Genomic DNA, 26,171 nt, shown 5'->3' with positions numbered 1-26,171 from the left:
CCCTGCCCTAAGGCTTCCAGCTTAGCTTAAGCCCGCCAGTGTGGCAGTCCGGGGTTTCGGGGAGTCGGGAAACACCCCCTCCGATTTCTGCCATTTCCACCGTCCTGGACTTCCACCCAGCTAGCAGGAAAAAGGGAGCTTTTCTGCCGCCGTTGGGAATTGTAGCGCCGCGAGCAGTCAGCTACAATTCCCAGGGTTCTTTATATGCAAACTGCTAAAGATGTGGTAGGGATGCGGGTGGCGCTGTGGGTTAAACCACTGAGCCTAGGACTTGCTGATCAAAAGGTGGGTGGTTCGAATCGCCGCGACGACGGGGTGAGCTTCCGTTGCTCGGTCCCTGCTCCTGCCAACCTAGCAGTTCAAAAGCACGTCAAAGTGCAAGTAGATAAATAGGTACCGCTCCGGTGGGAAGGTAAACGGAGTTTCCGTGCGCTGCTCTGGTTTGCCAGAAGCGGCTTAGTCCTGCTGGCCACATGACCCGGAAGCTGTACGCCGGCTCCCTCGGCCAGTAAAGCAAGATGAGCGCGCAACCCCAGAGTTGGCCACGACTGGACCTAATGGTCAGGGGTCCCTTTACCTTTACTAAAGATGAGGTAAAATGAAAATCAGATAGGGGGGTCTTGGGGAAGCCCACCTAACAATGTTTAGAAAAAATAAGGCCAAGACAAGAATTTCTCTGTATTGTTTTTTTCTGTTTACGTTGTTTAGTTGTGTTATAAAATGAATTTTTTTTGGGGGGGGGAATACAATTCCTAGGATTCTTGGGGGGGGTGCGCTTTAAATTTTCTTAAATCACCCACAGGCGAGAGCCATTGCCGTGCCCATTTGGGCCTCTGGGCGTGCCCACCACCGCCACGTGCAAACCCCACCCCGAAGAAAATGTGGTGACCATACAGTCAAAGAATCTTAAGTGTCAGAAAGGGGTCCAAGGGTCATCTAGTCCACCCCCCTGCAATGCATGACTCTCGTCCCCCATCCAGTTTTGAAACCATAGCAGACCCTGCTTAGCTTTGCAATTGGGCCAGCAGTTTTATTGCTGTGAAAAGACCCTCTTGGGCAGGCTTCCTCAACCTCGGCCCTCCAGATGTTTTGAGACTACAATCCCCACCATCCCTGACCACTGGTCCTGCTAGCTAGGGATCATGGGAGTTGTAGGGCAAACACATCTGGAGGGCCGAGGTTGAGGAAGCCTGAAATTGATGGTATTCTCTCCAACAACGCCTTGGCCTGAATATCTGCTCAGCCTAGTCCCACAAACCTTGCCCCTTTTTCTTGAGGAGGGATAAACTCTACGGGCAAGGATAGCAAAGTAGAGCCTCCTAGCCCAGGAGCAGTCTACCTGCAAATCCCAGCCGCCGGGGGACTAGCAGGAGGCTTCCAGGGTTGGTTTTCCCCCCCTCCAATTTTTTTTATTGATTTTCAAAAATTCAAAACAAACATACATACATACATTCTGTTTAAATCTTGGTAACATTATTAAGTGACTTCCTCAAATCCCCTTGGTTGAATTTCGTTATACAGTGGTACCTCGCAAGACGAATGCCTCGGAAGACGAAAAGCTCGCAAGACGAAAGAGTTTTCCGTTTTCTGAGTTGCTTCGCAAGACGGATTTCCCTATGGGCTTGCTTCGCAAGACGAAAACGTCTTGCGCCTTTTTCTTAAAACCGTCAATGCATTCCTATGGGAAACCGTCAATACACAGTGGTGCTTCGCAGGACGAAAAAACTCGTAGAATGAAAAAACTCGCAGAACGAATTAATTTCGTATTGCGAGGCACCACTGTATATCATTTTAACCGTTTCCCAAAATCGATTTTCTCAAAAAATTAACTTGGTCACTTAACATCTTTCATTCTTTCTCATTAAACATCTTAAATCTTATCCTTACATATTTGAATCCTAAGCCTATCTATTATTTGCAAGCTTTTCCAATTAAGTTATCTTTACCTAAATAGTCTTTAAATTTAATCCATTCTTCCTGATACTCCTCCTCCTCCTTCTGGCTGCGGACTCTTCCGGTTAGGTCGGCCAGCTCCGAAAAATCCATCGTCTTCATCTGCCATCCGGGGTTGGTTTGTTGACTGCTTCCTTTTCAAGAAAGTAGAGCTCCCCAGCCCAGGAGCAGTCTACCTGCGAATCGCAGCAGCAAAGTTTCAGGGTTAGCTTCCTTTTTAAGAGGAAGGAAGACCCCTTCTGGGCTGGGAACACGGCAATGTCTCCCCTTTTCTCTCTCCCCCTACAGGAAAATGGTTTATCAGCACAGGGAAAGATAATCTCCTCAATGCCTGGCGAACGCCTTACGGAGCAAGCATATTCCAGGTATGGTGGGGACTGGAGCTATCCATGGGGTTCAGGGTGTGGGGCATAGCTGTCAACTGTCCCTTATTTGCCGGGAAAGTCCCTTATCCCAGCGCCGTGTCCCGCTGCTGTCCCTTATTGATGATGTCCCTTCAATTTCCCGGGTTTCAAAGGAAGCAGCTCCTCTCCCTCCCAGCCGGCCAGGGAGGAGGGAGGCTCCAACTGGGTTGCTTGGCTGCGTTGCTCACCCAATAAGGCGTCTAGAACGACTGGGGGGGGTAGAGCTTGCATGCCTTGTGCTGATCAAATCGGCCGCGTTGCCTGGGGACTCGCCTTTGCTCAGCGCTTCCCAGCGGAGAGGTGACGGTGGTTTTCCTTGCTGCATCCCCTTTGCCGGGTTGCTGCGCTGTGGGAACCACCGCTTGAGGCTTTGTTTGGCTGCTGGCTGGGCTTTCTGCCTTTGGCTTGGAGGGGCTCAGAAGTTGAACATAGCTGTGCCCTGAAAATCCCTTATTTTGGCTGCTGGTCCCTTATTTTCGAGGCTGCTGGTCCCTTATTTTCAAATCTGTAAGTTGATAGCTATGGTGTAGGGAGATCCGGATTTCTATATTACATTTATACCCCAACTCCCTTCTCTTGTTTTATCCTCGTAACAATCCTTTGGGGTAGGCTAGTCTGAGAGGTGGCCCCAAATGAGCTTCGCTGCTCAAGGGGGGGACTTGAACCCAAGCCCTTGCAGGTGGCGCCCGTATGGTCCAGCACCCTGTTCTCACAGAGGGTCCCTTAACACAGGAGGGGGTGTGCTCCCTCTCAACCCCACCAACCACATCCCTGAGTGGTTTGCTCACACGCGGAAGGGGGTTTTCTATGCTTTTTTTTTTTAAAAAATGAGTTGCTACAAGTTGGTTTGACCTATGTAATGTCCAGGGCTGGATTTAGGTCTGATGAGGCCCTCAGCTACTGAAGTTAATGGGGCCCTTTCTATGTCCAGCTGTCCTTTGCCAACAACAAATTGTCGCTGTTTTTTGTGTTGACTATATGGTAATTGATGGACCTAATAGGTATCTCAAGCCATTTGTCCATGCAGAATGTAGGCACCCTATATATAGAAAGGAGCAAACCAGGGATATTTTACTGAGCAGACGAGGCCCATTACTTACATCATAGGAGCCTACACAACACAAAACACTGTTGCTGTCTGTAGGTTTTATTTTATTTGTCTTTTATCTTATATTTTGGAAATGTAGATCCAGTGGTTTTTTCCCCGTTTAAATTTTTTGGGGGCCCCCAAGAGAGTGAGGCCCTAAGCTATAGCTTGTATAGCTTATACAGTGGAACCTCGGGTTACATACGCTTCAGGTTACAGACTCCGCTAACCTAGAAATATTACCTCAGGTTAAGAACTTTGCTTCAGGATGAGAACAGAAATCGTGCTCCGGCGGCGCAGCAGCAGCAGCAGGAGGCCCCATTAGCCAAAGTGGTGCTTCAGGTTAAGAACAGTTTCAGGTTAAGAACGGACCTCCGGAACGAATGAAGTTCTTAACCCGAGGTACCACTGTGTAGCTTATATGTAAATCCGGCACTGGTAAGGTCTGTCTGTAGGAGGCACAAGGCTGTCCCCTGTTGGAAACGCAACGCCGGGTCAAAAACGGCCCAATCGAGGCAGGCTGCTTGCGTTTCCGAACCGCGAAATTAAGAATTCTCCCTTTGCTTTCCTTCGGCAGTCCAAAGAATCGTCTTCAGTGCTGAGCTGCGATATCTCGGCCAATGACAAATTCATCGTGACGGGATCGGGAGACAAGAAGGCCACCGTTTATGAACTGGTGTACTGAGAAGGAAGGAAGGAAGGAAGGAAGGAAGGGGGCTTGGCTGTCCTTGTAATTTTCTTATTTTGTTTTTTTGGGGGACTCCCTCCCCCACCTCCCTCCAACAGCCATGAACTTGATGGACGGAGACTTGGCCAGGAAATCCTATCCGGCGATCTTCCCTTTTAGAATCATAGAATCATAGAGTTGGAAGAGACCACAAGGGCCATCGAGTCCAACCCCCTGCCAAGCAGGAAACACCATCAAAGCACTCCTGACATATGGTTGTCAAGCCTCTGCTTAAAGACCTCCAAAGAAGGAGACTCCACCACACTCCTTGGCAGCAAATTCCACTGTCGAGCAGCTCTTACTGTCAGGAAGTTCTTCCTAATGTTGAGGTGGAATCTTCTTTCTTGTAGTTTGGATCCATTGCTCCGTGTCCGCTTCTGTGGAGCAGCAGAAAACAGCCTTTCTCCCTCCTCTATGTGACATCCTTTTATATATTTGAACATGGCTATCATATCACCCCTTAACCTCCTCTTCTCCAGGCTAAACATGCCCAGCTCCCTTAGCCGTTCCTCATAAGGCATCGTTTCCAGGCCTTCGACCATTTTGGTTGCCCTCCTCTGGACACCTTCCAGTTTGTCAGTGTCCTTCTTGAACTGTGGTGCCCAGAACTGGACACAGTACTCCAGGTGAGGATGTCGCTCGCCGCCTCATGAGGACTAGGAACCTCCCTTTTTTAAACTGAAAGCAGCGGCGAACGTTCTCAGGAAGCTGAGCTGGAATCACGGGGTCCTCAAGCAGTTTTGCTCACCTAGAGGGGTCTCCCTGCCACTCCCACCCCCCCATGAACAAAGGAGATTTCCCCCTTCCTCACACTTTGATTGACAAGCGAGAGAGACCAACTGCTGCCCTTCTCTACGTCTCCTGCCAGCCCCTTCCCACGACACGGACGTTTAAAAGCACCGCCGAATTTCCCCTCTGGTGCGTGCTAAAGAAATTGGCCGTCTTAAATCACCCCCTAATTAAACGTGTTGGAAAACGGCGGCTGGATCTGTGGGTCCGCGTGGGGTGGGTAAGGGGGAGAAGCAATCACAGAATGGATTATCAGTGTCGGGAGGGACCCCCAGAGCTCATCCAGCTCAACCACTTGCACGCTGCTAAATAAATCCCTGACACGATTGGCCGTGGAAGCAGCAGCCACCGTTCATTAACTGGAAGGACTGGCTCAAAAGTTGCAGAGCATAGCTGTCAACCGTCCCTTATTTGGCGGGACAGTCCCTTATCCCAGTGCTGTGCCACTACCAAGAAGGCCCTGCCACCTCACGCCATAGCCGCAAACCGTCCCTTATTTGGTGGGAAAGTCCCTTATCCCAGCGCCGTGTCCCGCTGCTGCCCCTTATTGTTGATGTCCCTTAAATTTCCCGGGTTTCAAAGGAAGCAGCTCCTCTCCCTCCCTCCCTGCCGGCCAGGGAGGAGGGAGGCTCCAACTGGGTTGCTTGGCTGTGTTGCTCACCCAATAAGGAGTCTAAGAACGACTGGGGGGTGGAGCTTGCATGCCTTGGGCCAATCAAATCGGCCGCCTTGCCTGGGGACTCGCCTTTGCTCAGCGCTTCCCAGCGGAGAGGTGACGGTGGTTTTCCTTGCTGCATCCCCTTTGCCGGGTTGCTGCGCTGTGGGAACCACCGCTTGAGGCTTCGTTTGGCTGCTGGCTGGGCTTTCTGCCTTTGGCTTGGAGGGGCTCAGAAGTGGAACATAGCTGTGCCTGGAAAATCCCTTATTTTGGCTGCTGATCCCTTATTTTCGAGGCTGCTGGTCCCTTATTTTCAAACCTGGAAGTTGACAACTATGGCAGAGAGACGGGGAAGTTTTGGGGTCTAGGAAAGACTGCCTTCATCAGGCCGGAAGGGGAGAGAGGGAAAAGGCAGGGTGAGGGGTCCCGTTTGGCTTGCGGCGCCCTCCTCCCCAACCACCCCCCAGTTCCTTCAAACTTCACCAGGGTTTCTGCGCTACGGTTCTCAGAATCCCCTGGGAGAAAGGATTGACGAAGCCCTTCGAGTATCGCAGCACCCTGAGCAAACTTCACTACCCAGGGCTCTTTTGGGTGGGGGGAGGTCTGGCTGTTCAATATAAAATGGGGAAAAACACAGGTAAAGGCCCTTCTCCCCCCCCCCCATAAAAACTTGCTGTAGGTAAGAAGGGGGGGAACAGGCATTGAACAGCTCACCTGGGTCAGCCGACCATTCCTCGCTCTGCTGTCGAATTGCCGTGTGACGACGTCATTACATTTCCATTTATATAGGCAGATAATGAGGTTTTTTGAGTTTGTCTCCGCCATCCAATTTGTTTATTCAATGATGACAATTAAGTATCAATGGAATTTTCTGGTTTGGTGCACACCTGAGGGATATCACGCTCTCTCAATCTCTATATCTATATAAAAGCTCCCCCTTATTAACAGGCTGGAAAAGACACAGGAGCAATTGTAAAATCTCATCACACAATTCGTACAATGTTGTAGAGTTGGGACCCCAAGAGTCATCTAGACGAACCCCGCTGCAATGCAGATTCTTGCCAGATATATCCGGCGCAGAATTATTATTTTTTTAAAAATGTGGTTTGCTTTATGCAGTTTTCTGGGTTTGGGAAAATCCGAGGGGTGAAAAGGGGGCGGGAGGGAGGGAAAATACATGCCTCCATTCTGCACTAGGCAGAGTTATGAGCCCAGCCAAAAAAAGAAATGTTCAAGTGTTGGGGAAATAGCAGGTCTACAAAGAGAAGGATCGCTTGAGCCGTGTCCCAAAAAACAGTGAATAATCTGCAACCGTGTGTGGTGTGGTTTGGAGCCCCATTTCCCCCCAAATTTATCGGGTTGCCCCGTATTGTGTAAGCCTGAATATACAAGGCAAAGCGTCGAGATTGGTGGTGTTTGAGAGTAAGGCAATTCGAATTTACGGAAATTATACAGGAACGTAAATGGCTGTGCGCGCACAGTGAATTCTGGCGTGGGCAAGCCCTCTGTCGACTGTCAGCAAGTCCTTCGGGGTATCGACCGGACGCCTTTCCCTTCTCTACGTGGATATGTCGGAGATTTGAACCCAAGACCTTCCACGTGCTCTCTGGCACAGACCATGAGAGCCGGGACCACAAGGGACGCGGGTGGTGCTGTGGGTTAAACCACAGAGCCTAGGACTTGCCGATAAGAAGGTCGGCGGTTCGAATCCCCGCAATGACGGGGTGAGCTCCCGTTGCTTGGTCCCAGCTCCTGCCAACCTAGCAGTTCAAAAGCACGTCAAAGTGCAAGTAGATAAATAGGTACCGCTCCGGCGGGAAGGTAAACGGCATTTCTGTGCCCTGCTCTGGTTCGCCAGAAGCGGCTTAGTCCTGCTGGCCACATGACCCGGAAGCTGTACGCCGGCTCCCTCGGCCAATAAAGCGAGATGAGCGCTGCAACCCCAGAGTTGGCCACAACTGGACCTAATGGTCAGGGGTCCCTTTACCTTTACCTTACCTTCCACGTGCTCTTTGGCACAGACCACGAGAGCAGAGTCCACAAGGTGCCTCAACCGATTTGGGCAATCTCGCCTTGAAGTGGAACGCAGTATAATCCATTCTCATTTCCACAGGGTGCTATAAGCACTCATCCGTAGGGGTTGGGGGGAAGTAGAGGGCTGGAGGGCCGCAAATCTCTCTTGTCTGGCCCTTGGGGGCTGTTCCCCAGGCCACATGCCCCAGCCACATTCCTTGAATGTCTTTACCCAGCTGGAAAAGAACCTGGAACCACAATATACCGTATTTTTTGCTCTATAAGACGCACCAGACCACAAGACGCACTTAGTTTTTGGAGAAGGAAAACAAGAAAAAAAATATTCTGAATCTCAGAAGCCAGAACAGCAAGAGGGATCGCTGCGCAGTGAAAGCAGCAATCCCTCTTGCTGATCTGGCTTCTGGGATAGCTGAGCAACCTGCATTCGCCCCATAAGACGCACACACATTTCCCCTTACTTTTTAGGAGGGGAAAAGGGAGTCTTATAGAGCAAAAATACGGTATGTTCTCTTGCTTGCATGGGAAGTTGGAGTTTCTTGACAGCGCAGAGAATTCTGGGATTAAAGGTAAGTCGCATCCCGTCGTTTGGAAAAATACCTTCAGACCTGTCCCTCTCTCCCTGGAAGCTCCCCAGGGAAAGAAGGAAGGAAGGAGACAGAAAAGATCATAGAATCATAGAATCCTAGAGTTGGAAGAGGCCACAAGGGCCATCGAGTCCAACCCCCTGCCAAGCAGGAAACACCATCAGAGCACTCCTGACATATGGTTGTCAAGCCTCTGCTTAAAGACCTCCAAAGAAGGAGACGTCACCACACTCCTTGGCAGCAAATTCCACTGTCAAACAGCTCTTACTGTCAGGAAGTTCTTCCTAATGTTTAGGTGGAATCTTCTTTCTTGTAGTTTGGATCCATTGCTCCGTGTCCGCTTCTCTGGAGCAGCAGAAAACAACCTTTCTCCCTCCTCTATGTGACATCCTTTTATATATTTGAACATGGCTATCGTGAAAGAGAGAAAGACACAGAGAGGAGGACGGCTAGTAAGAAAGAGACGAAAGACAGGCAGAGAGAAATATCCCAAACAAAAGGAACAGAAGCAGAGCTGTGCCACAAAACAACCCATCCCGTTTTTATTTTAAAGATTCTAAAAAAAAGAGAGATCAAAACACACAAGAAACAGTTCCGAGAGTTTCGATTTGAACACACAATTAAGGAGAGAGCGAGTTGCGGGGTAAGAGACAACCCTACTCCCTCTTGAACCCACCAGAAATTAAAAAATAAAAAAATCAGATCGGGGAGAATTAAAAGCAGCAGCAGAGTCCTATTTCCGAAATCCTCTTTCCCCTTTCCCAAACGCAGGCACACACACAAACCCTCATCCACGAAAGGAACGTGCTTAGCAGGAGAAAGGAGGTCCGACTCTGCTCTCCGGGCTAAGTTTTAGGTGTATTCTTTGGCTGGGGGGCTGGGGAGACACTGTGGGGCTCATGCGCCCCTCTCTCTTTCGGCAAGGAGGCCGGCTTGTCCTCAATACATCACTTCGTAGACGGACGCCTTCTTGTCTCCGGAACCGGTGACGATGAACTGGTCGTCGGTGGAAACGTCGCAGCTGAGGACTGACGAAGATTCCTTGGACTGAAAGTTGTTTTTTTAAAAAAGAGAGGGGGAAGAGAAAGGGTTAATAATAATAATAATAATAATAATAATTTTATTATTTATACCCCGCCCATCTGGCTGGGTTTCCCCAGCCACTCTGGGCGGCTTCCCAAAAAATATTAAAATACTGTAATACATCAAGCATTAAAAGCTTCCCTAAACAGGGCTGCCTTCAGATGTCTTCTAAAAGTCTGGTAGTTGTTGTTCTCTTTGACATCTGACGGGAGGGCGTTCCACAGGGCGGGCGCCACCACCGAGAAGGCCCTCTGCCTGGTTCCCTGTAACTTGGCTTCTCGCAGTGAGGGAACCGCCAGAAGGCCCTCGGTGCTGGATCTCAGTGTCCGGGCAAAATGATGGAGGTGGAGACACTCCTTCAGATATACTGGACCAAGGCCGTTTAGGGCTTTCAAGGTCAGCACCAACACTTTGGATTGTGCTCAGAAACGTACTGGGAGCCAGTGTAGGTCTTTCAAGACTGGTGTTATATGGTCTCAGCGGCTGCTCCCAGTCACCAGTCTAGCTGCTGGTGTTGAAAGGAGGCCAGGTTTGGTTTTCACGAGAGCAGCAGGTCACCGTTCTCGCCCCGAACCTCAGGAAACGAAACCTTCAAAGTAAAACCCTCCCATAAATGCTAGCAAAAAAATGGAAGCAAAAAAGTTGGAAGGAACCCAAAGGTCATCTATCCCAACCCGCTGAAATGCAAGAATCTCAGCTAAAGCATCGATTGAACTTCTGCCTAAAAGCCTCCAAGGAAGGAGAGAGTCCATCTCACGATGGAATCCGTTTCCTTAGTTTGGCCCTTAGTTTGCCTACCCCTTGTCTAGAAAAAACTCTGCAGACAACTTATTTGATCAGAGAAAAGGGTGTGGGTTCGAAAGCTAGACAAATTACCACCAATTCTTACGGATAAATGAATTATTGGTCCACAGCCACTCTGCATAGGTCTCCTCTCTCACCCATCAGCGGCCGGACCCTGGCTCTCTCTTACCTGGAATATGCTGGCCCCATAGGGCGTCCTCCAGGCATTCAATAAGTTATCCTTCCCGGTGCTTACGAACCATTTCCCTGTAAAGGGGGGAGAAACAGGCTGTTTGCCGCCTCTCAATAAATAAGAAATAATAAATTTTTATTTCTACCCCGCCCTTCCCGGTTCAGAAAACCTTGGCGCAGGGCGGCTAACAACAAATTTAAAACACTTAATTGATTCAGTAAAGGGAGGCACTGTGGGTTAAACCACAGAGCCTAGGACTTGCCAATCAGAAGGTCGGCGGTTCGAATCCCCGCCACGGGGTGAGCTCCCAGTGCAAGTAGATAAATAGGTACCGCTCTGGCGGGAAGGTAAATGGCATTTCCGATGCGCAGCAACACTCCCAGAACAGTCCAAACGGATGCTCCGGCAGCAAAGACCTCAGCTAATGGGACACGCTGGAAGCATAGCTGTCAACTAACAGATTTGAAAATAAGGGACCAGCAGCCTCGAAAATAAGGGATCAGCAGCCAAAATAAGAGATTTTCCAAGCACAGGTATGTTCAGCTTCTGAGCCCCTCCGAGCCAAAGGCAGAAAGCCCAGCCAGCAGCCAAACGAAGCCTCAAGCGGTGGTTCCCACAGCGCAGCAACCCGGCAAAGGGGATGCAGCGAGGAAAACCACCGTCACCTCTCCGCTGGGAAGCGCTGAGCAAAGGCGAGTCCCCAGGCAACGCGGCCGATTGGATCGGCACAAGGCATGCAAGCTCCACCCCCCAGTCGTCCTTAGACTCCTTATTGGGTGAGCAACGCAGCCAAGCAACACAGTTGGAGCCTCCCTCCTCCCTGGCCGGCAGGGAGGGAGGGAGAGGAGCTGCTTCCTTTGAAACCCGGGAAATTTAAGGGACATCATCAATAAGGGACAGCAGCGGGACACGGCGCTGGGATAAGGGCCTTTCCCGTCAAATAAGGGACGGTTGACAGCTATGGCTGGAAGGGGCTCTATCCTGCAGAAGCACCCGTCAGTCTGTCTGCTCTCTACCTCCTCCCCCGATTTAAAAGCTGCACTTGGCAATTTGAGCTGTTCACAGTACAAAATATGTCTCTTGTGTAATTTTATTCCCTGAACCGCACCAAGACGCTGTGATGAAGGGCAGTACAGTGGTACCCCGCTAGACGAATGCCTTGGAAGACGAAAAACCCGCTAGACGAAAGGGTTTTTCGTTTTCTGAGGAGCTTCGCAAGACGGATTTCCCTAAGGGCTTGCTTCGCTAGACAAAACAGCCCTGCCTCTCCTGTCATGGCGACGGTCACTGCACGCACACACGCTCGCTTCCCCGCTCCTCCGGCTCCCTCCCACCTTCCGGCTGACCTTCCTGCTGCCTCGCGCCGCTGCCCACCGCCCTCGCGCGCTCCCCTCGGGAGCCGTTGCCGCCAGCAGCCAGCGCTGCAGCCGGAGTCGCGCTCCTGAGCCCCGCCGCCCTCCAGCAGCCGCGTCGCGCGGTGTCCACAACGCGCGGGTGAATCCGAGGTACTGGCTGCGGCAGCTGTCCTGCTTCTCCCCGCCCCTCCCCGCCGTTGTCAGTGTTTAAATGCAGTGGTGCTCCGCAAGACGAAAAAACTCGCTCTACGAAAAAACTTGCGGAACGAATTAATTTCGTCTTGCGAGGCACCATTGTATATAAATCAACAACAATAATAATTTTAGCAGAAACCCCAGGCTTACCGCAGGAGGCAAACTTGAGGGAGAGGACACAGCTCTCGTGGAGATGGAGCTGGTATTTTTCGGGCTTCGAGACGTGAAGAATTTCGACGTGGCTGCTTTCCATCCCGACCGCCAACCACTCCCCTGTGGGGCAGTAGCCCAGGGAAAATATCTGGAAGGGCAAGAGTGGGAGGGATAGATGGGAGAAAGTGGCGGCTGAGCCATTAGGGCGAATGGAGCAGTGCAAAACCTACCGTATTTTTCGCTCTATTGGACGCAGCGGACCATAGGAGGGGGAGAGTAGGAAAAAACAATTTTTTTTTCTTGTTCTCCCCCTCAAAAACAAGGTGCGTTCAAGAACAGTGGCTGCTTTCACCCACCGCCAGCCTCAAAGATCCCTGAAGCCTTTGGAGCGCAGCTGCACACCAAAGGCTTGAGGCTCCGGGGACATCCTTTGTAGCTTTGCACAGCCATCCCGAAGCCGGAACAGCGAGACGGAGGGCTGCGCAGCGCCCCGCCTCGCTGTTTTGGCTTCGGGGACAGCAGGCTGCTATCCGCAAGCCTGTGGAGCCTGGCGGGAGCTCCAGCGAAAGCCTGCCTTCGCTCCATAGGACGCACACACTTCCCCCCTTCATTTTTGGAGGGGGAAAATGAGCGAAAAATACGGTACTTCCAGCCTGACTTCTCACTTCAACCTGTCAGGAAGTGGCTCTGCCTGCCATTGGCTTCAGCGCCACCTACTGGTCAGCTCCCTACCTCCCACCCAATCGGGCCTTCAGTGAGCACTGATGGGGCCAGCGGGAAGAGAACTGAGAGCAGGGTTGTGGCCGAGTGGTGGCCACAATCCTGTGGGTTTCGCAAGACTCTGCCTTAATTTCAGCCCCCACCAAGTTTCTAGTACTCATTTCTAGTTGCAATGCGGATGGAGGCGATATGGTGTGATTATTTCGGTTGCCCGGGACACAGTGATTTCTCTCACACATGCACCCAAGTTTCTAATCCTCATTATTATTGACAGGGAATAACCTGCTGAAATCTCCGAGAAACCAGAGGGCGAGTGGATGGAAAGAAGATTGCCAGGAGTTTGGGGATGGATTTTTTTGGGGAGGAGACTGTAGTGCCCCTCTCTGCTCCTCACATTTCTGAATTCTTGTTTTTAAGCTAAAGAAAACACGGCAGAAAAATCCCCCGGGGATTTAGCACCTCCCCATGCCAAAAAGTATTGGGTTATTTTTATTTTGAAAACAAGAAAAAGAGGCATTTAAAAAAATAATAAAAATGATGGGATATGTATAAAGTTATGCCAGTGCCAATAGAAGAAAGCTTTTTCTCGCTTGTTCATAAATCTAGAAATTCGTAAGAGATTCAGGGAAGTCCTTGTTCACACAAGGACTCATTAACATATGGAACTCACCGCCACAAGAAAGCGATAGACGCTAACACAGATGTCTTTTTCAAGAGGGTTCTGGGAGGCTGCGTCTATCATTGGCGACTGTTAATGGCTGCCCAGAGGCCACGCCCACTTCAACCAGGTGAGTCTCCTCCCCCTTCTGCCCCCTCCTTTGCCCCCCTCCCCATGCCTGTGAGGTGAAGTCGTGCTGTTGAAGCTGCCGCCCTTCTCGGAGGTCCCAGCACCGCACGGTGTTGTCTAGGCCTCCCGTCCAAAGCTTGGTGCCGTCGTTCGAGATGTCGATGCAACTGGCGCCGTCCGTGTGACCCTGGAACTGCCTGGCAAGGAAGAGATAAAAGGAGTGTCACCCAATATTCCAGGAATGACAGATTAGACACGTTGGAATGAGCAATCCGCTGGGTCTCGCACAGCGCTGGTGCTTTGAAGCCCCAATAGACAGCTGAACTTCGGGCCTTCAAAGCACCAGGTGCTATTTTCTGAAAGCACTCAAAACCATAGCTGTCAACTGTTCCCTTTTCTTGCGAGGAATCCTATTTGGAATAAGGGAATTTCCCTTTAAAAAAGGGAAACATTGACAGATATGCTCAGAACCCCTGACTGGCACACGAGTGTGAAAGAGGAGAGCGCAAAATATGGTCTGAAGCTCAACATCGAAAAAACTAAGATTGTGGCCACTGGTCCCATCATCTTCCGGCAAATAGAAGGGGAAGAAATGGAGGCAGTGAGAGATTTTAATTTCTTGGGCTCCGTGATCACTGCTGATGGTGACGGCAGTCATGAAATTCAGAGACACCTGCTTCTTGGGAGAAAAGCAATGACAAACCTAGACAGCATTTTTAAAAGTAGAGACATCACCTTGCCGACAAAGGTCCGTATAGTTAAAGCTATGGTTTTCCCAGTAGTGATTTATGAAAGTGAGAGCTGGACCACAAAGAAGGCTGATCGCCGGAGAATGGATGCTTTTGAAGTCTGGTGCTGGAGGAGACTCTTGAGAGTCTCATGGACTGCAAGAAGATCAAACCTCTCCATTCGGAAGGAAATCAGCCCTGAGTGCTCACTGGAAGGACAGATCCTGAAGTTGAGGCCCCAATACTTTGGCCACCTCATGAGAAGAGAACACTCCCTGGAAAAGACCCTGATGTTGGGAAAGATGGAGGGCCCAAGGAGAAGGGTACGACAGAGGACAAGATGGTGGGACAGTGTTCTCGAAGCTACCAGCATGAGTTTGACCAAACTGGGGGAGGCAGTGGAAGACAGGAGTGCCTGGCGTGCTCTGGTCCAGGGGGTCACGAAGAAGCGGACACGACTAAACGACTCAACAACAACACTTAGGGGTCATCACAGAAGGGTGACGTTTTTGCTGGTAAAAAGCTCTTTTTTCTGAAATGGGTGTCCCACTAAAGCAGTAATTTCCAAAGTTGGTTCTTTAGTGTCTGGATAGAACGATGGGGGTGGAGACACTCCTTCAGGTATACTGGGCCATTTAGGGCTTTAAAGGTCAGCACCAACACTTTGAATTGTGCTCCAAAATGTACTGGGAGCCAATATAGGTCTTTCAAGACCGGTGCTATGTGGTCCTGGTGTCCGCTCCCAGTCCCCAGTCTACCTGTCGCATTCTGGATTAGTTGCAGTTTCCGGGTCACCTTCAAAGGTAGCCCCACGTAGAGCGCATGGCAGTAGTCCAAGCAGGAGATAACCAGAGCATGCACCACTCTGGCAAGACAGTCTGCGGGCAGTGAGGGTCTCATCCTGCGTACCAGATGGAGCTGGTAAACAGCTGCCCTGGACACAGAACTGACCTGCACCTCCATGGACAGCTGTGAGTCCAAAATGACTCCCAGGCTGCGCACTGGTCTTTCAGGGGCACAGTTGCCCCATTCAGGACCAGGGAGCCCCCACACCTGCCTGCCCCCTGTCCCCCCAAAAGAGTACTGGAAACAGACTGCCAGCAGGTAAGACTCACCTAACAAGAGTTTGGTTCTGCAGGTCCCAGACCACGATGTTGCCATCGCTGCAGCAGGAAAAGCAGACCTTGGCATCGGGGCTGATGGCCAGGGCGTAGCAGGCCGGGGCAGAGGACGTCAGCTCTGCCTTGATCCGGGGAGTCGGCGCCGCTAGGTCCCAGATGGAGAGGGTGCTGGCTTCCCCACCCACGATTAGACTTCTGCTGTCGGGGAGGAGCTTGCACGACCGGATGTAGTTTTCTCGGTTCTGTGGCAAGGGAGGAAGAGGTTTAAGGATCAGTGCTCACCCCTGAAGATCGCGAATACAGTTGTACCTCGGAAGTCAAACGGAATCCGTTCCACAAGTCCATTCGACTTCCAAAACGTTCGGAAACCAAAGTGCGGCTTCTGATTGGCTGCAGGAAGCTCCAATCAGAAGCCCTGTCAGACGTTCAGGTTCCAAAGAACGTTCACAAACCGGAACAGGTTTGCGGCGTTCGGGAGCCGAAAGGTTCGACTCGCAAGGCGTTCGGGATTCGACTGTAGAGGGAAATGGCGATATTCCCAGTTTCTTTCGTAAGCGATAGAAATAGCTCACACAGCACAGAAATATCCCACACGTCTGAATTCTTGGCCAACCGAAGAGGCAAAAGGTTTACTAAGTCACACTTGGAAAATAAAATTGCAGGTGGAGTGATCCTGCTCAGGGCTGCAGCCTGCCAGCCACAACCTTTGTTGGAGACTCCATTCCATGTTTGCTTCCACCCCCATCTGACCCCATTCCAGCCTTTAAGCAACTTAAGGTTCACTCTAGGTTAGAATATAAAATTGCAAATGGAGTGATTCTGCTCAGGGCTGCAGCCTGCCAGCCACAACCTTTGTCAGAGACTCCATTCCATGTCCTCTTTCCCTGACCTGACCCCAAACAGAAAATCATAATTCTAGGCCCTTCCCTCATTAACTGATTAATTTTTGGCGGGTTGACCCTTTGGGTTTTCTCCCCTATTACACATGGAAAGTGCCATTTTTAGTGAGAAATAATGGGCACTCACCCCCGAAGATTGGTGCTAGAAGGAATGATGGTGATATATTTCTTTAAAAAGACAGGAAGCAATAAAAACGGCAGCCGCATCTTGCAAGGACCACGAGAGCACCCAAGTCCTGGGAGACCCTAGGGATGCGCCGGGGAAACCGAGTCACGCAAACCAACGCGCCCACACCCACCCCTGTCCTCGTACGTACCAGGCAGTCCAGCTGCGCCACAGGGGTCTTTGCGCCCGGCTGGGCCACGTCCCACACCTTCACGCAGCCTTTTCCCCCCGTGTAGACGTGCTGCGTGGAATTGCTGATGGTGACGGCGCAGACCACCTCGCCGTGGGTCAGGGTGTGGAGCTGGCGGGCGTGGCGGGGGATGCCTGAGCCGATGAGGGCGTCGGGAGGGAAGGGCACCGGCTGCATCTGCCCGTCGGAGCTGACGTGGAAGGAGTACGCTCTGCGGGGGAAGCGGGGAGAAGGCTTTGGGGGCGAACGGAATGGCCAAAAGACCCCGGACCGCCATTCCCTGCGAGGTGAGGCCTCACTCCAAGGGCACAGGAAGGCGCCGTGAACTGCCGTTCCCCTAAAATCTTTGCTGCCATTAAACTAAATAACTGCACGACTTAAGGAAAAGTTCTGCACCAAACAAGGGAGACCTTGCAAAACGCTGTTGCGGCGTAGGTCTCTCCTGCCCTGCCGGCCAAGCCCTTTTCCCGTAAACTCCGTTCCAGGCCTCTCTGCCACCCCCCAAAAACCCCAAACACAGAACTGTCCACACAAGGATAATCTCTGGTTATCTCTCGCTTGGACGACTGCAATGCGCTCTACGTGGGGCTACCTTTGAAGGTGACCCGGAAACTACAACTAATCCAGAATGCGGCAGCCAGACTGGTGACTGGGAGCGGCCGCCGAGACCATATAACACCGGTCTTGAAAGACCTACATTGGCTCCCTGTACATTTCAGAGCACAATTCAAAGTGTTGGGGCTGACCTTTAAAGCCCTAAATGGCCTCGGTCCAGTAAGGAGTGTCTCCACCTCCATCATTTTGCCCGGACACTGAGGTCCAGTGCCGAGGGCCTTCTGGCGGCTCCCTCGCTGCGAGAAGCCAAGTTGCAGGGAACCATGCAGAGGGCCTTCTCGGTGGTGGCACTTGCCCTGTGGAACGCCCTCCCACCAGATGTCAAAGAGAAAAATAACTACCAAACTTTTAGAAGACATCTGAAGGCAGCCCTGTTTAGGGAAGCTTTTAATGTTTAATAGGTTATTGTATTTTAGCGTTTGTTGGAAGCCGCCCAGAGTGGCTGGGGAAACCCAGCCAGATGGGCGGGGTATAAATAAAAAATTATTATTATTATTATTATTATTATTATTATTATTATTATTATCTGTTGGCTTCAGAGGCTCAGACACGGGAACACAAAGGGGGAGATTTTTAGACACCGTTTATTGCCATCGTTGTTTTGCTTTCGAGGCTTGGCCGTGGGACGCCACCCTCCTCAATCCCAAAATTTGGCCCTTTCTGCGCGCACAGACCCCCACGCCATCACTTACGGCTTTGCTGAAGCCACACCTGTCTGCATCCCTGTCGACAATCCCGGGACCCGCAGGTGAGAGTGGGGGTCGTAGGCGACCTGGTCAGACCAGAGGAGAGGATTTGCTTTGGTTAACAGGAAGCAACTTGAATTTCACAAAGCCAGCTGGCACTGAATCAAAGTGGGAGCAAACTCTCTATTAGCAAAACGCAGACTTGGCAGAGTGTCATAGCCTAATGGGCGGAGCAGCTCATCTCTGGCAGGTCTTTCTCCATAGAGACCAGTTGGCGGGACTGGAAGCACTCGTCTCCCCATAGTTCCCTCCTTTCCAGGGTTTTTGCCAAGCAATTGGAGACTACGCCTTCGTCAGCCAACCTATCCTCCGCCCTTTTCATGCCTCTCCTGGTTCTGGGAGAGCAGCGGGGAAGGGAGCTCGTCGCAGCGACAGTTAAAAGATCCAGATAATAATTTGAATCACTTGCACTGCAGGCATAAAGGTAAAGGGACCCCTGACCGTTAGGTCCAGTCGTGGCTGACTCTGGGGTTGCAGCGCTCATCTTGCTTTATTGGCCGAGGGAGCCGGCGTACAGCTTCCGGGTCACGTGGCCAGCAGGACTAAGCCGCTTCTGGCGAACCAGAGCAGCGCACAGAAACGCCGTTTACCTTCCCGCCGGAGTGGTACCTATTTATCTACTTGCACTTTGACATGCTTTCGAACTGCTAGGTGGGCAGGAGCAGGGACCGAGCAACGGGAGCTCACCCCATCGCAGGGATTCGAACCGCCGACCTTCTGATCGGCAAGTCCTAGGCTCTGTGGTTTAACCCACAGCGCCACCCGCGTCCCTTGCAGGCATAGAACTCTACAATTCTATGACAAGATACGAAATCAGATTGAAACACAGGCCAATATTCTACACACCTGGTTTGGGCTTGAACAGGCGGGGAAATGTTTTCAGCCGGTGCCAAAATAAGGAGGGAGTTTCAAAGCACCACCATGGCAAAAGATCAGTTTCTTACAAATGCAAAATAACGAAAAAGGCTTCTTCCCAGAAAGAGATGGCCATTTGCCACTTCTCAAGAAATAAATCATTTGCTGCTACTTCAATCCGCCCTCGATTTCACAACCATGAAGACCAGACACTTTTCAGTTTTAGGTGGAAGGTTTTAATTCAGTGGCAGAGTGGCCAGTCTTCAGCTGGTCCCGGGTGCAACTCCCTGGCATCTCTGGGTTCGGCTAAGCCTGGCACCTGAAAGGCTGGAGAGATGCTGCCAGCCAGTGTATGCAGCACTGGTCTATATGGGCTTCGACTCAGGTCGGACTTACTGTAGCTTTCGTTCAGAATCACGAGGACTGGAACCTTGCATTTTGCTTTGAGGAAGCGCGGTGGCTCATTGGCAGTCTCAATCCACAGCATCTATAGGCTGGGGAGATGCTGCCAACCTGTGTAGGCAGCACTGGTCTAGATGGAGCAAGGGTCTGGCTCAGCATAGGGCAGCCCCCTCTCGTTTCCCTAAGCCGCAATGACCGAAACACTCACCAGGGGGGAGCGCCCGTAGCTGGCGGCCCCCACGACCGCCGCCCCATTGAGCTGGGGGGTTACCAGGTGCAGCCCCGCGTAAGGCCCCGCGCTCGCCATGTCGCCGTTGACGGACGCGTGAGCCACGTTGAAGGCGGCTTGGTAAGAGCTCTGGACCGTGAGTGGATTTCGCAGGCTCAGGGCTGAAGTGGAAGAAAAGGTTTAAGGAATAGATGATAGATAAAAGTAAAGGGATGGGACACGGGTGGCGCTGTGGGTTAAACCACAAAGCCTAGGACTTGCCGATCAGAAGGTCGGCAGTTCGAATACCGTTGCTCGGTCCCAGCTCCTGCCCACCTAGCAGTTCGAAAGCACGTCAAAGTGCAAGTAGATAAATAGGTACCACTCCAGCGGGAAGGTAAACGGCGTTTCCGTGCGCTGCTCTGGTTTGCCAGAAGCGGCTTAGTCATGCTGGCCACAAGGGACCCCTGACCATTAGGTCCAGTCGTGCCCGACTCTGGGGTTGCGGTGCTCATCTCGCTTTACTGGCCGAGGGAGCCAGCGTACAGCTTCTGGGTCATGTGTCCAGCATGATTAAGCCGCTTCTGGTGAACCAGAGCAGCACACGGAAACGCCATTTACCTTCCTGCCGGAGCAGTACCTATTTATCTACTTGCACTGGTGTGCTTTCAAACTGCTAGGTTGGCAGGAGCAGGGACCGAGCAACGGGAGCTCACCCCGTCATTGCGGGGATTCGAACCGCCGACCTTCTGATCGGCAAGTCCTAGGCTCTGTGGTTTAACCCACAGCGCCACCCGCGTCCCACAATGGATTATTAGGATATAATAATAAGCACTCCATTAAACATGGCGAGGTTTAATCTGGCGAGTGCTTCACACAGCAGTTTAGAAAGCTGTTCGTGTGAAGCTCTTTTGCTTTTCTGTGAAGCACACAGAGGCTCAGCAAACTTCACAGTGCCTCCACCTCCATTAAAAAGTTTGCCTGGGCTCCCTGCCCTGCTTGCTTTCTCTCTCTCCTGCCTGCTGCTTATCACACTGGAGTTGGAGTGGCCCCCTACTGGCGGCTGCAGGAACTGCAGCATGACGACAGCCTTACAACCTTATTTCTATAGCAAGAAAAAGCCAAAAGGACTTGAAGGCCAGTTTGACAGCAGTTCACACACCTCCCCACTCTGCCCCGCCCAAATCACAGACCCGCTTCCGATCTCCCCCAAATTACCGAGAGATTCCACTGTCTGCTTCGCGACCCCTGGACGGAGCTGGGGCGTGCTGCTGCTGGAGGATCCCGGCGCCGTCCCTTCACCTTGGGAAGTCGGGGTGCTGGACTTCAAACCGGGGGTGCCTGCTTTCTCTACCTGGAAGGTATTACTGCTTTAATTTCATTTATTTACACCTCTGCCCCCATCCCTTTCTCAGAGAAGCTCAGGGAGAGCGGACAAAGTCCTTCCCACTCTTAAAAGAAGAAAAATTCACAATGACAACTGAGGTCTAGCTCGAGGTGTGTGTGTGTCTTCTGGTGGTTGTGTCTCTGCGAGACGTGAGGCATAGCTGTCAACTTACAGATTTGAAAATAAGGGACCAGCAGCCTCGAAAATAAGGGATCAGCAGCCAAAATAAGGGATTTTAGTCAACCAGCAGCCAAATGAAGCCTCAAGCGGTGGTTCCCACAGCGCAGCAAAGGGGATGCAGCAAGGAAAACCACCATCACCTCTCCGCTGGGAAGCGCTGAGCAAAGGCGAGTCCCCAGGCAACGCGGCCGATTTGATGGGCACAAGCATGCAAGCTCCACCCTCCAGTCGTTCTTAGACTCCTTATTGGGTGAGCAACGCAGCCAAGCAACACAGTTGGAGACTCCCTCCTCCCTGGCCGGCAGGGAGGGAGGGAGAGGAGCTGCTTCCTTTGAAACCCGGAAATTTAAGGGACATAGTCAATAAGGGACAGCAGCGGGACACGGCGCTGGGATAAGGGACTTCCCCGCCAAATAAGGGACGGTTGACAGCTATGACGTGAGGTGGCAGGGCCTTCTCGGTAGTGGCACCCTCCCATCAGATATCAAGGAAATAAACAATGGCAAGGGCTTTTAGAAGACACCTTAAGGCAGCTTTGTACAGGGAAGTTTTTAAGCTTTACTGTGGCTTCGTAATTTGATGGAAGCAAGTTTATTATATTATAAATATAACATAATCATTAGCTGGAGGCACCAAACATGGTGAGCTTCAAATATCTGAAGGACCGTCTGTTCCGACCAGGTCTGCTGGACGCTTAAGGTGTTTTCAAGGTTCAAGGTGTCACTAAAGGTAAAGGTAAAGGTACCCCTGCCCGTACGGGCCAGTCTTGACAGACTCTAGGGTTGTGCGCCCATCTCACTTAAGAGGCCGGGGGCCAGCGCTGTCCGAAGACACTTCCGGGTCACGTGGCCAGTGTGACATCGCTGCTCTGGCGAGCCAGAGCCGCACACGGAAACGCCGTTTACCTTCCCGCTAGTAAGCGGTCCCTATTTATCTACTTGCACCCGCGAGTGCTTTCGAACTGCTAGGTTGGCAGGCGCTGGGACCGAACAGCGGGAGCGCACCCCGCCGCGGGGATTCGAACCGCGACCTTTCGATCGGCAAGCCCTAGGCGCTGAGGCTTTAACCCACAGCGCCACCCGCGTCCCGCTACAAGGTGTCACTATCAGTGTGTAAAGCCCTTCGCAGTTTACCTGCGAGGTCGTTTTCCTACTCTAAGCAGCATAGAAACATACGAAATCCATCAAACAAAGCCCAGACATTCATGGAAACAGGACGAGAATGGGCTGTTCTGTGCCTCAATTGTTGGGGCTTCCTCCCAAAATGCTCCCTGGATCCCCTGAGCGCTGGAAGGCGTAGATCCCCCGAAATTACGCACGTACCGTGACCACCTCCTTGGTGATCCGGGGTGGGGAGGAACTGCAAGATGTGGGGCTGAGCTGCATGGATTCCTTCCTCTGCAGGGAGATTTTATCGACACCGTTTTCCCGGGAGGAGAAGGAATTGACGCTGTGCGGGGAGGAGGGATCCTGGTATGGGGAAAACAGAAACAGAGAGAGAGAGAGAAACAGATAGGTATCAGACGTCCTTTCCAACTACGGTATTTTTTGCTCTATAAGACTCACTTTTTCCCTCCTAAAAAGTAAGGGGAAATGTGTGTGCGTCTTATGGAGCTAATGCAGGCTGCGCAGCTATCCCAGAAGCCAGAACAGCAAGAGGGATTGCTGCTTTCACTGTGCAGCGATCCCTCTTGCTGTTCTGGCTTCTGAGATTCAGAATATTTTTTTTCTTGTTTTCCTCTTCCAAAAACTAGGTGCGTCTTGTGGTCTGGTGCGTCTTATGGAGCGAAAAATACGGTGCTTAAAAAAAACTTGCAAACAATAAGAAACAGGAGTTTGAGAAAACCAACCAAAACATACCGTATTTTTTGCTCTAGAAGACTCACTTTTTCCCTCCTAAAAAGCAAGAGGAAATGTGTGTGCGTCTTATGGAGTGAGTGCAGGCTGCGCAGCTATCCCAGAAGCCAGAACAGCAAGAGGGATTGATGCTTTCGCTGCGCAGCGATCCCTCTTGCTGTTCTGGCTTCTGAGATTCAGAATATTTTTTTTCTTGTTTTCCTCCTCCAAAAACTAGGGGCGTCTTGTGTTCTGGTGCGTCTTATAGAGCGAAAAATACAGTAAATAATTCCTGTTCAGATATCTGCTTTCTGCAGACCTCAAACAAAATTCTCAGCAGCCAATATTGGGGCACCAAACGAGCAAAACGGGCTTCGGCTTGTGAAGCGGGACTAACCCCCTTCTAGTTTAATTTGAATTCAGCCTAATCTTTTATTTCCTTTCTCTTCCCTTTTATGAAGATCACCCGCTCTGAGACCCCACAGCTAATTCTACCCGGGCCTCCTCGCTGGCCAAAGTAGGACCAATTCAGCCAGCTAGCCCTGGGGATCATCTGATTGATTTTCAGTTTTTATTGTTATTCACGTTTTTATACCGTACTTTACACTGCTTTTATAATTAAGTGTTTTAAGTAAAGGTAAAGGGACCCCTGACCATTAGGTCCAGTCGTGGCCGACTCTGGGGTTGCGACGCTCATCTCGCTTTACTGGCCGAGGGAGCCGGCGTACAGCTTCCGGGTCATGTGGCCAGCAGGACTAAGCCGCTTCTGGCGAACCAGAGCAGCGCACGGAAACGCCGTTTACCTTCCCGCCAGAGCGCTACCTATTTATCTACTTGCACTTTGACGTGCTTTCAAACTTCTAGGTTGGGAGGAGCAGGGACCGAGCAACGGGAGCTCACCCCGTCCATCGCGGGGATTCGAACCACGACCTTCTGATCAGCAAGTCCTAGGCTTTGTGGTTTAACCCACAGCGCCACCCGTGTCCCAATTTATCCTCACAGAAACCCTGCAAGGCTGAAAAGAAGCAGAACGCCCACAGTTTTGGGGCACCCGCGACTACCTTAGGCTGGTGGGAGAAATCAGGGATAGAGAAGGGGCAAATTTTACACGTGGACCTCAGGTTCCTTGTAGTTATTCAGCTCATCACTCCACCAAGAAGCAGCGCCATTCTGCATTTTGGGATGGTGGAAATGGCACCCTGCCTTTTATCGAAAGGGCATTCAAAAAAGTATTTGCATGTTTAGTAAAGGGACCCCTGACCATTAGGTCCAGTCGTGGCCGACTCTGGGGTTGCGGCGCTCATCTCGCTTTATTGGCCGAGGGAGCCGGCGTACAGCTTCCGGGTCATGTGGCCAGCAGGACTAAGCCACTTCTGGCGAACCAGAGCAGCGCACGGAAACGCCATTTAACTTACCGTCGGAGTGGTACCTATTTATCTACTTGCACTGGCGTACTTTGGCAGGAGCAGGAACCGAACAACGGGAGCTCACCCCGTCGCAGGGATTCGAACTGCCGACCTTCTGATCGGCAAGTCCTAGGCTCTGTGGTTTAACCCACAGACCATAGCCTACTGTCATTAACTTGGAAATATCTATACACCCGCGAGAAGTTCTATTATACGCACGCAAAGCTCGTCAACCACCAAATTTTCTTCGCTCTTGTCTCCGTCGCTGCCCTGTGAAGAAAAGAGGGGAAACGAAGGCTATGAGAGGCTGCCCCCAAACCAGCTCTGTGAATTCGTTAAACTAAATACTTTCAATAAATGTGCGATTACTTCGGCACCTTAGTTCTCAAACGCCTTGGTTCCCAGACGTCGAAAACCTGGAAGTGTTCTGGTTTTTGAACGTTTTTTGGAAGGCGAACGTCCGGTGCGGCTGTCGGCTATTGTTTCCGGGGCGCCTGCACCAATCAGAAGCTGTGCCTTGGTTTTCGAACATTTTGGAAGTCAAACGGACTTCCGGAACGTATTAAGTTTGGCACTTTTGTTTTTGCTATTTATTTTGCATTTTGGGGGCTTTTTTGGTTTATTTATTTTCGTGGCTGTGTGGAACCCAGTTCAGCTACTGATTGATTGATTGTGTGTCTGTGGAAATGGATAAAAGCCCCCAATCCAAACAATGACTATCATCAGTGCAGGTAAGAAAAAAAATGATTTTAATTTTTATCATCTACAATACTGTCTTCTTTATTTTATAGTACAGTGGTACCTCGGGTTACATACGCTTCAGGTTACACACTCCGCTAACCCAGAAACAGTGCTTCAGGTTAAGAACTTTGCTTCAGGATAAGAACAGAAATTGGGCTCTGGCGGCGCGGCAGCAGCAGGAGGGCCCATTAGCTAAAGTGGTGCTTTAGGTTAAGAACAGTTTCAGGTTGAGAACGGACCTCCGGACTCAACCCGAGGTAGCACTGTACAGCACATGGATTATTGCTTTCATTTTAGGGATCAATGGTCTTGTTGGATAGTAAAATTCATGTTAAATTGCTGATTTAGGGGTTGTTTTTAAAAGTCTGGGACGGATTGATCCCTTTTGCATTACTTCCTATGGGAAAGCGCGCCTTGGTTTTGGAACGCTTTGGTTTTGGAACGGACTTCCGGAAAGGATTAAGTTTGAGAACCAAGGTACCACTGTAATTGTCACTGTTATGCACACTGCAGTGTGTGCCTAATTTTCCATTCCCCAAGCCCCCAAACTGCCGTACGTAGTCTGTGGCATATTCCTTCTCCTCCGTTTTCCTCTTTTTGCTGCTGTTCAGATACTCCGAAATGGCTCGCATTCGCTCCCCGTTGGACAGCGCTAAGGAGCTCTGGGGAAGGAGGAAAGAGAAGTAAGTGTCTGTTTCAATATTTCAGTCGCCACACCTGCCCTCCCCGTGAAAAGCCCTCCCATCAGACGTCAAGGAAATAAACGCCTATCCGATTTTCAGAGCTCACCCAGCAGTGAGTTCCATAGTTCAGCTGTGCAAAGAATGCCTTCCTTTTGTCTGTCCTGATATTTTGGCAGAAGCACCCGCCTCCCCCAAAAATATATACAGTGGTACCCCACAAGACGAATGCCTCGCAAGACGGAAAACCCGCTAGACGAAAGGGTTTTCCGTTTTGGAGGTGCTTCGCAGGATGAATTTGCTATGGGCTTGCTTCGCAAGATGAAAATGTCTTGCGATTCCTGGGGGTTTTTTTCCGCTCCCCACCCCCTTTTTCTAAGGCACTAAACTCTAATAGCCTTTTAGCAGCTAATCCGCTAATCCCTTAAGCCTAAACCGCTAATAGCACTAATCCGCTAATCTGCTAATAGGGTTGCTTCGCAAGACAAAAAAACCGCTAGACGAAGA

The 26,171-nt window shown here is 51.1% G+C and overlaps 2 protein-coding genes across 6 annotated transcripts in view; one reads left to right on the top strand and one right to left on the bottom strand.

Moving 5' to 3' along the window:
- Window positions 1-4,447, top strand: part of TLE2 (TLE family member 2, transcriptional corepressor) — a 45,801-nt gene extending 41,354 nt beyond the window's left edge. For 2 of the 4 annotated variants that reach the window (XM_083421508.1, XM_083421506.1), the window contains exons 18-19: window positions 2,242-2,318; window positions 4,022-4,446. In XM_083421508.1, the coding sequence (XP_083277634.1) occupies window positions 2,242-2,318; window positions 4,022-4,129 (185 nt within the window). In that variant the 3' untranslated portion in view covers window positions 4,130-4,446. Of the gene's footprint in view, window positions 1-2,241; window positions 2,319-4,021 lie in introns of all 4 variants that reach the window. The other 2 variants (XM_083421509.1, XM_083421507.1) reach the window with 2 other exon arrangements.
- A 4,304-nt stretch (window positions 4,448-8,751) lies between these two features.
- The window catches only part of LOC310668343 (transducin-like enhancer protein 1), a 47,107-nt gene continuing 29,687 nt past the window's right edge, over window positions 8,752-26,171 (bottom strand). For both annotated transcript variants that reach the window (XM_083421488.1, XM_083421487.1), the window contains exons 10-21: window positions 25,542-25,646; window positions 24,463-24,513; window positions 22,325-22,471; window positions 20,654-20,789; window positions 19,436-19,617; window positions 17,917-17,996; window positions 16,571-16,820; window positions 15,349-15,596; window positions 13,555-13,702; window positions 11,996-12,146; window positions 10,293-10,369; window positions 8,752-9,283 (exon numbers count right to left, since the gene is read on the bottom strand). In XM_083421488.1, coding sequence (XP_083277614.1) covers window positions 9,176-9,283; window positions 10,293-10,369; window positions 11,996-12,146; window positions 13,555-13,702; window positions 15,349-15,596; window positions 16,571-16,820; window positions 17,917-17,996; window positions 19,436-19,617; window positions 20,654-20,789; window positions 22,325-22,471; window positions 24,463-24,513; window positions 25,542-25,646 — 1,683 coding nt within the window. In that variant the 3' untranslated portion in view covers window positions 8,752-9,175. The remainder of the gene's footprint in view (window positions 9,284-10,292; window positions 10,370-11,995; window positions 12,147-13,554; window positions 13,703-15,348; window positions 15,597-16,570; window positions 16,821-17,916; window positions 17,997-19,435; window positions 19,618-20,653; window positions 20,790-22,324; window positions 22,472-24,462; window positions 24,514-25,541; window positions 25,647-26,171) is intronic.

Source organism: Podarcis tiliguerta (genome assembly GCF_965153285.1).
Source record: "Podarcis tiliguerta genome assembly, chromosome: 18".
Taxonomy (NCBI): Eukaryota; Metazoa; Chordata; class Lepidosauria; order Squamata; family Lacertidae; genus Podarcis; species Podarcis tiliguerta.
Note: the sequence above shows the minus strand (reverse complement) of the source record. Positions and strands in the feature narration are given on the sequence as shown.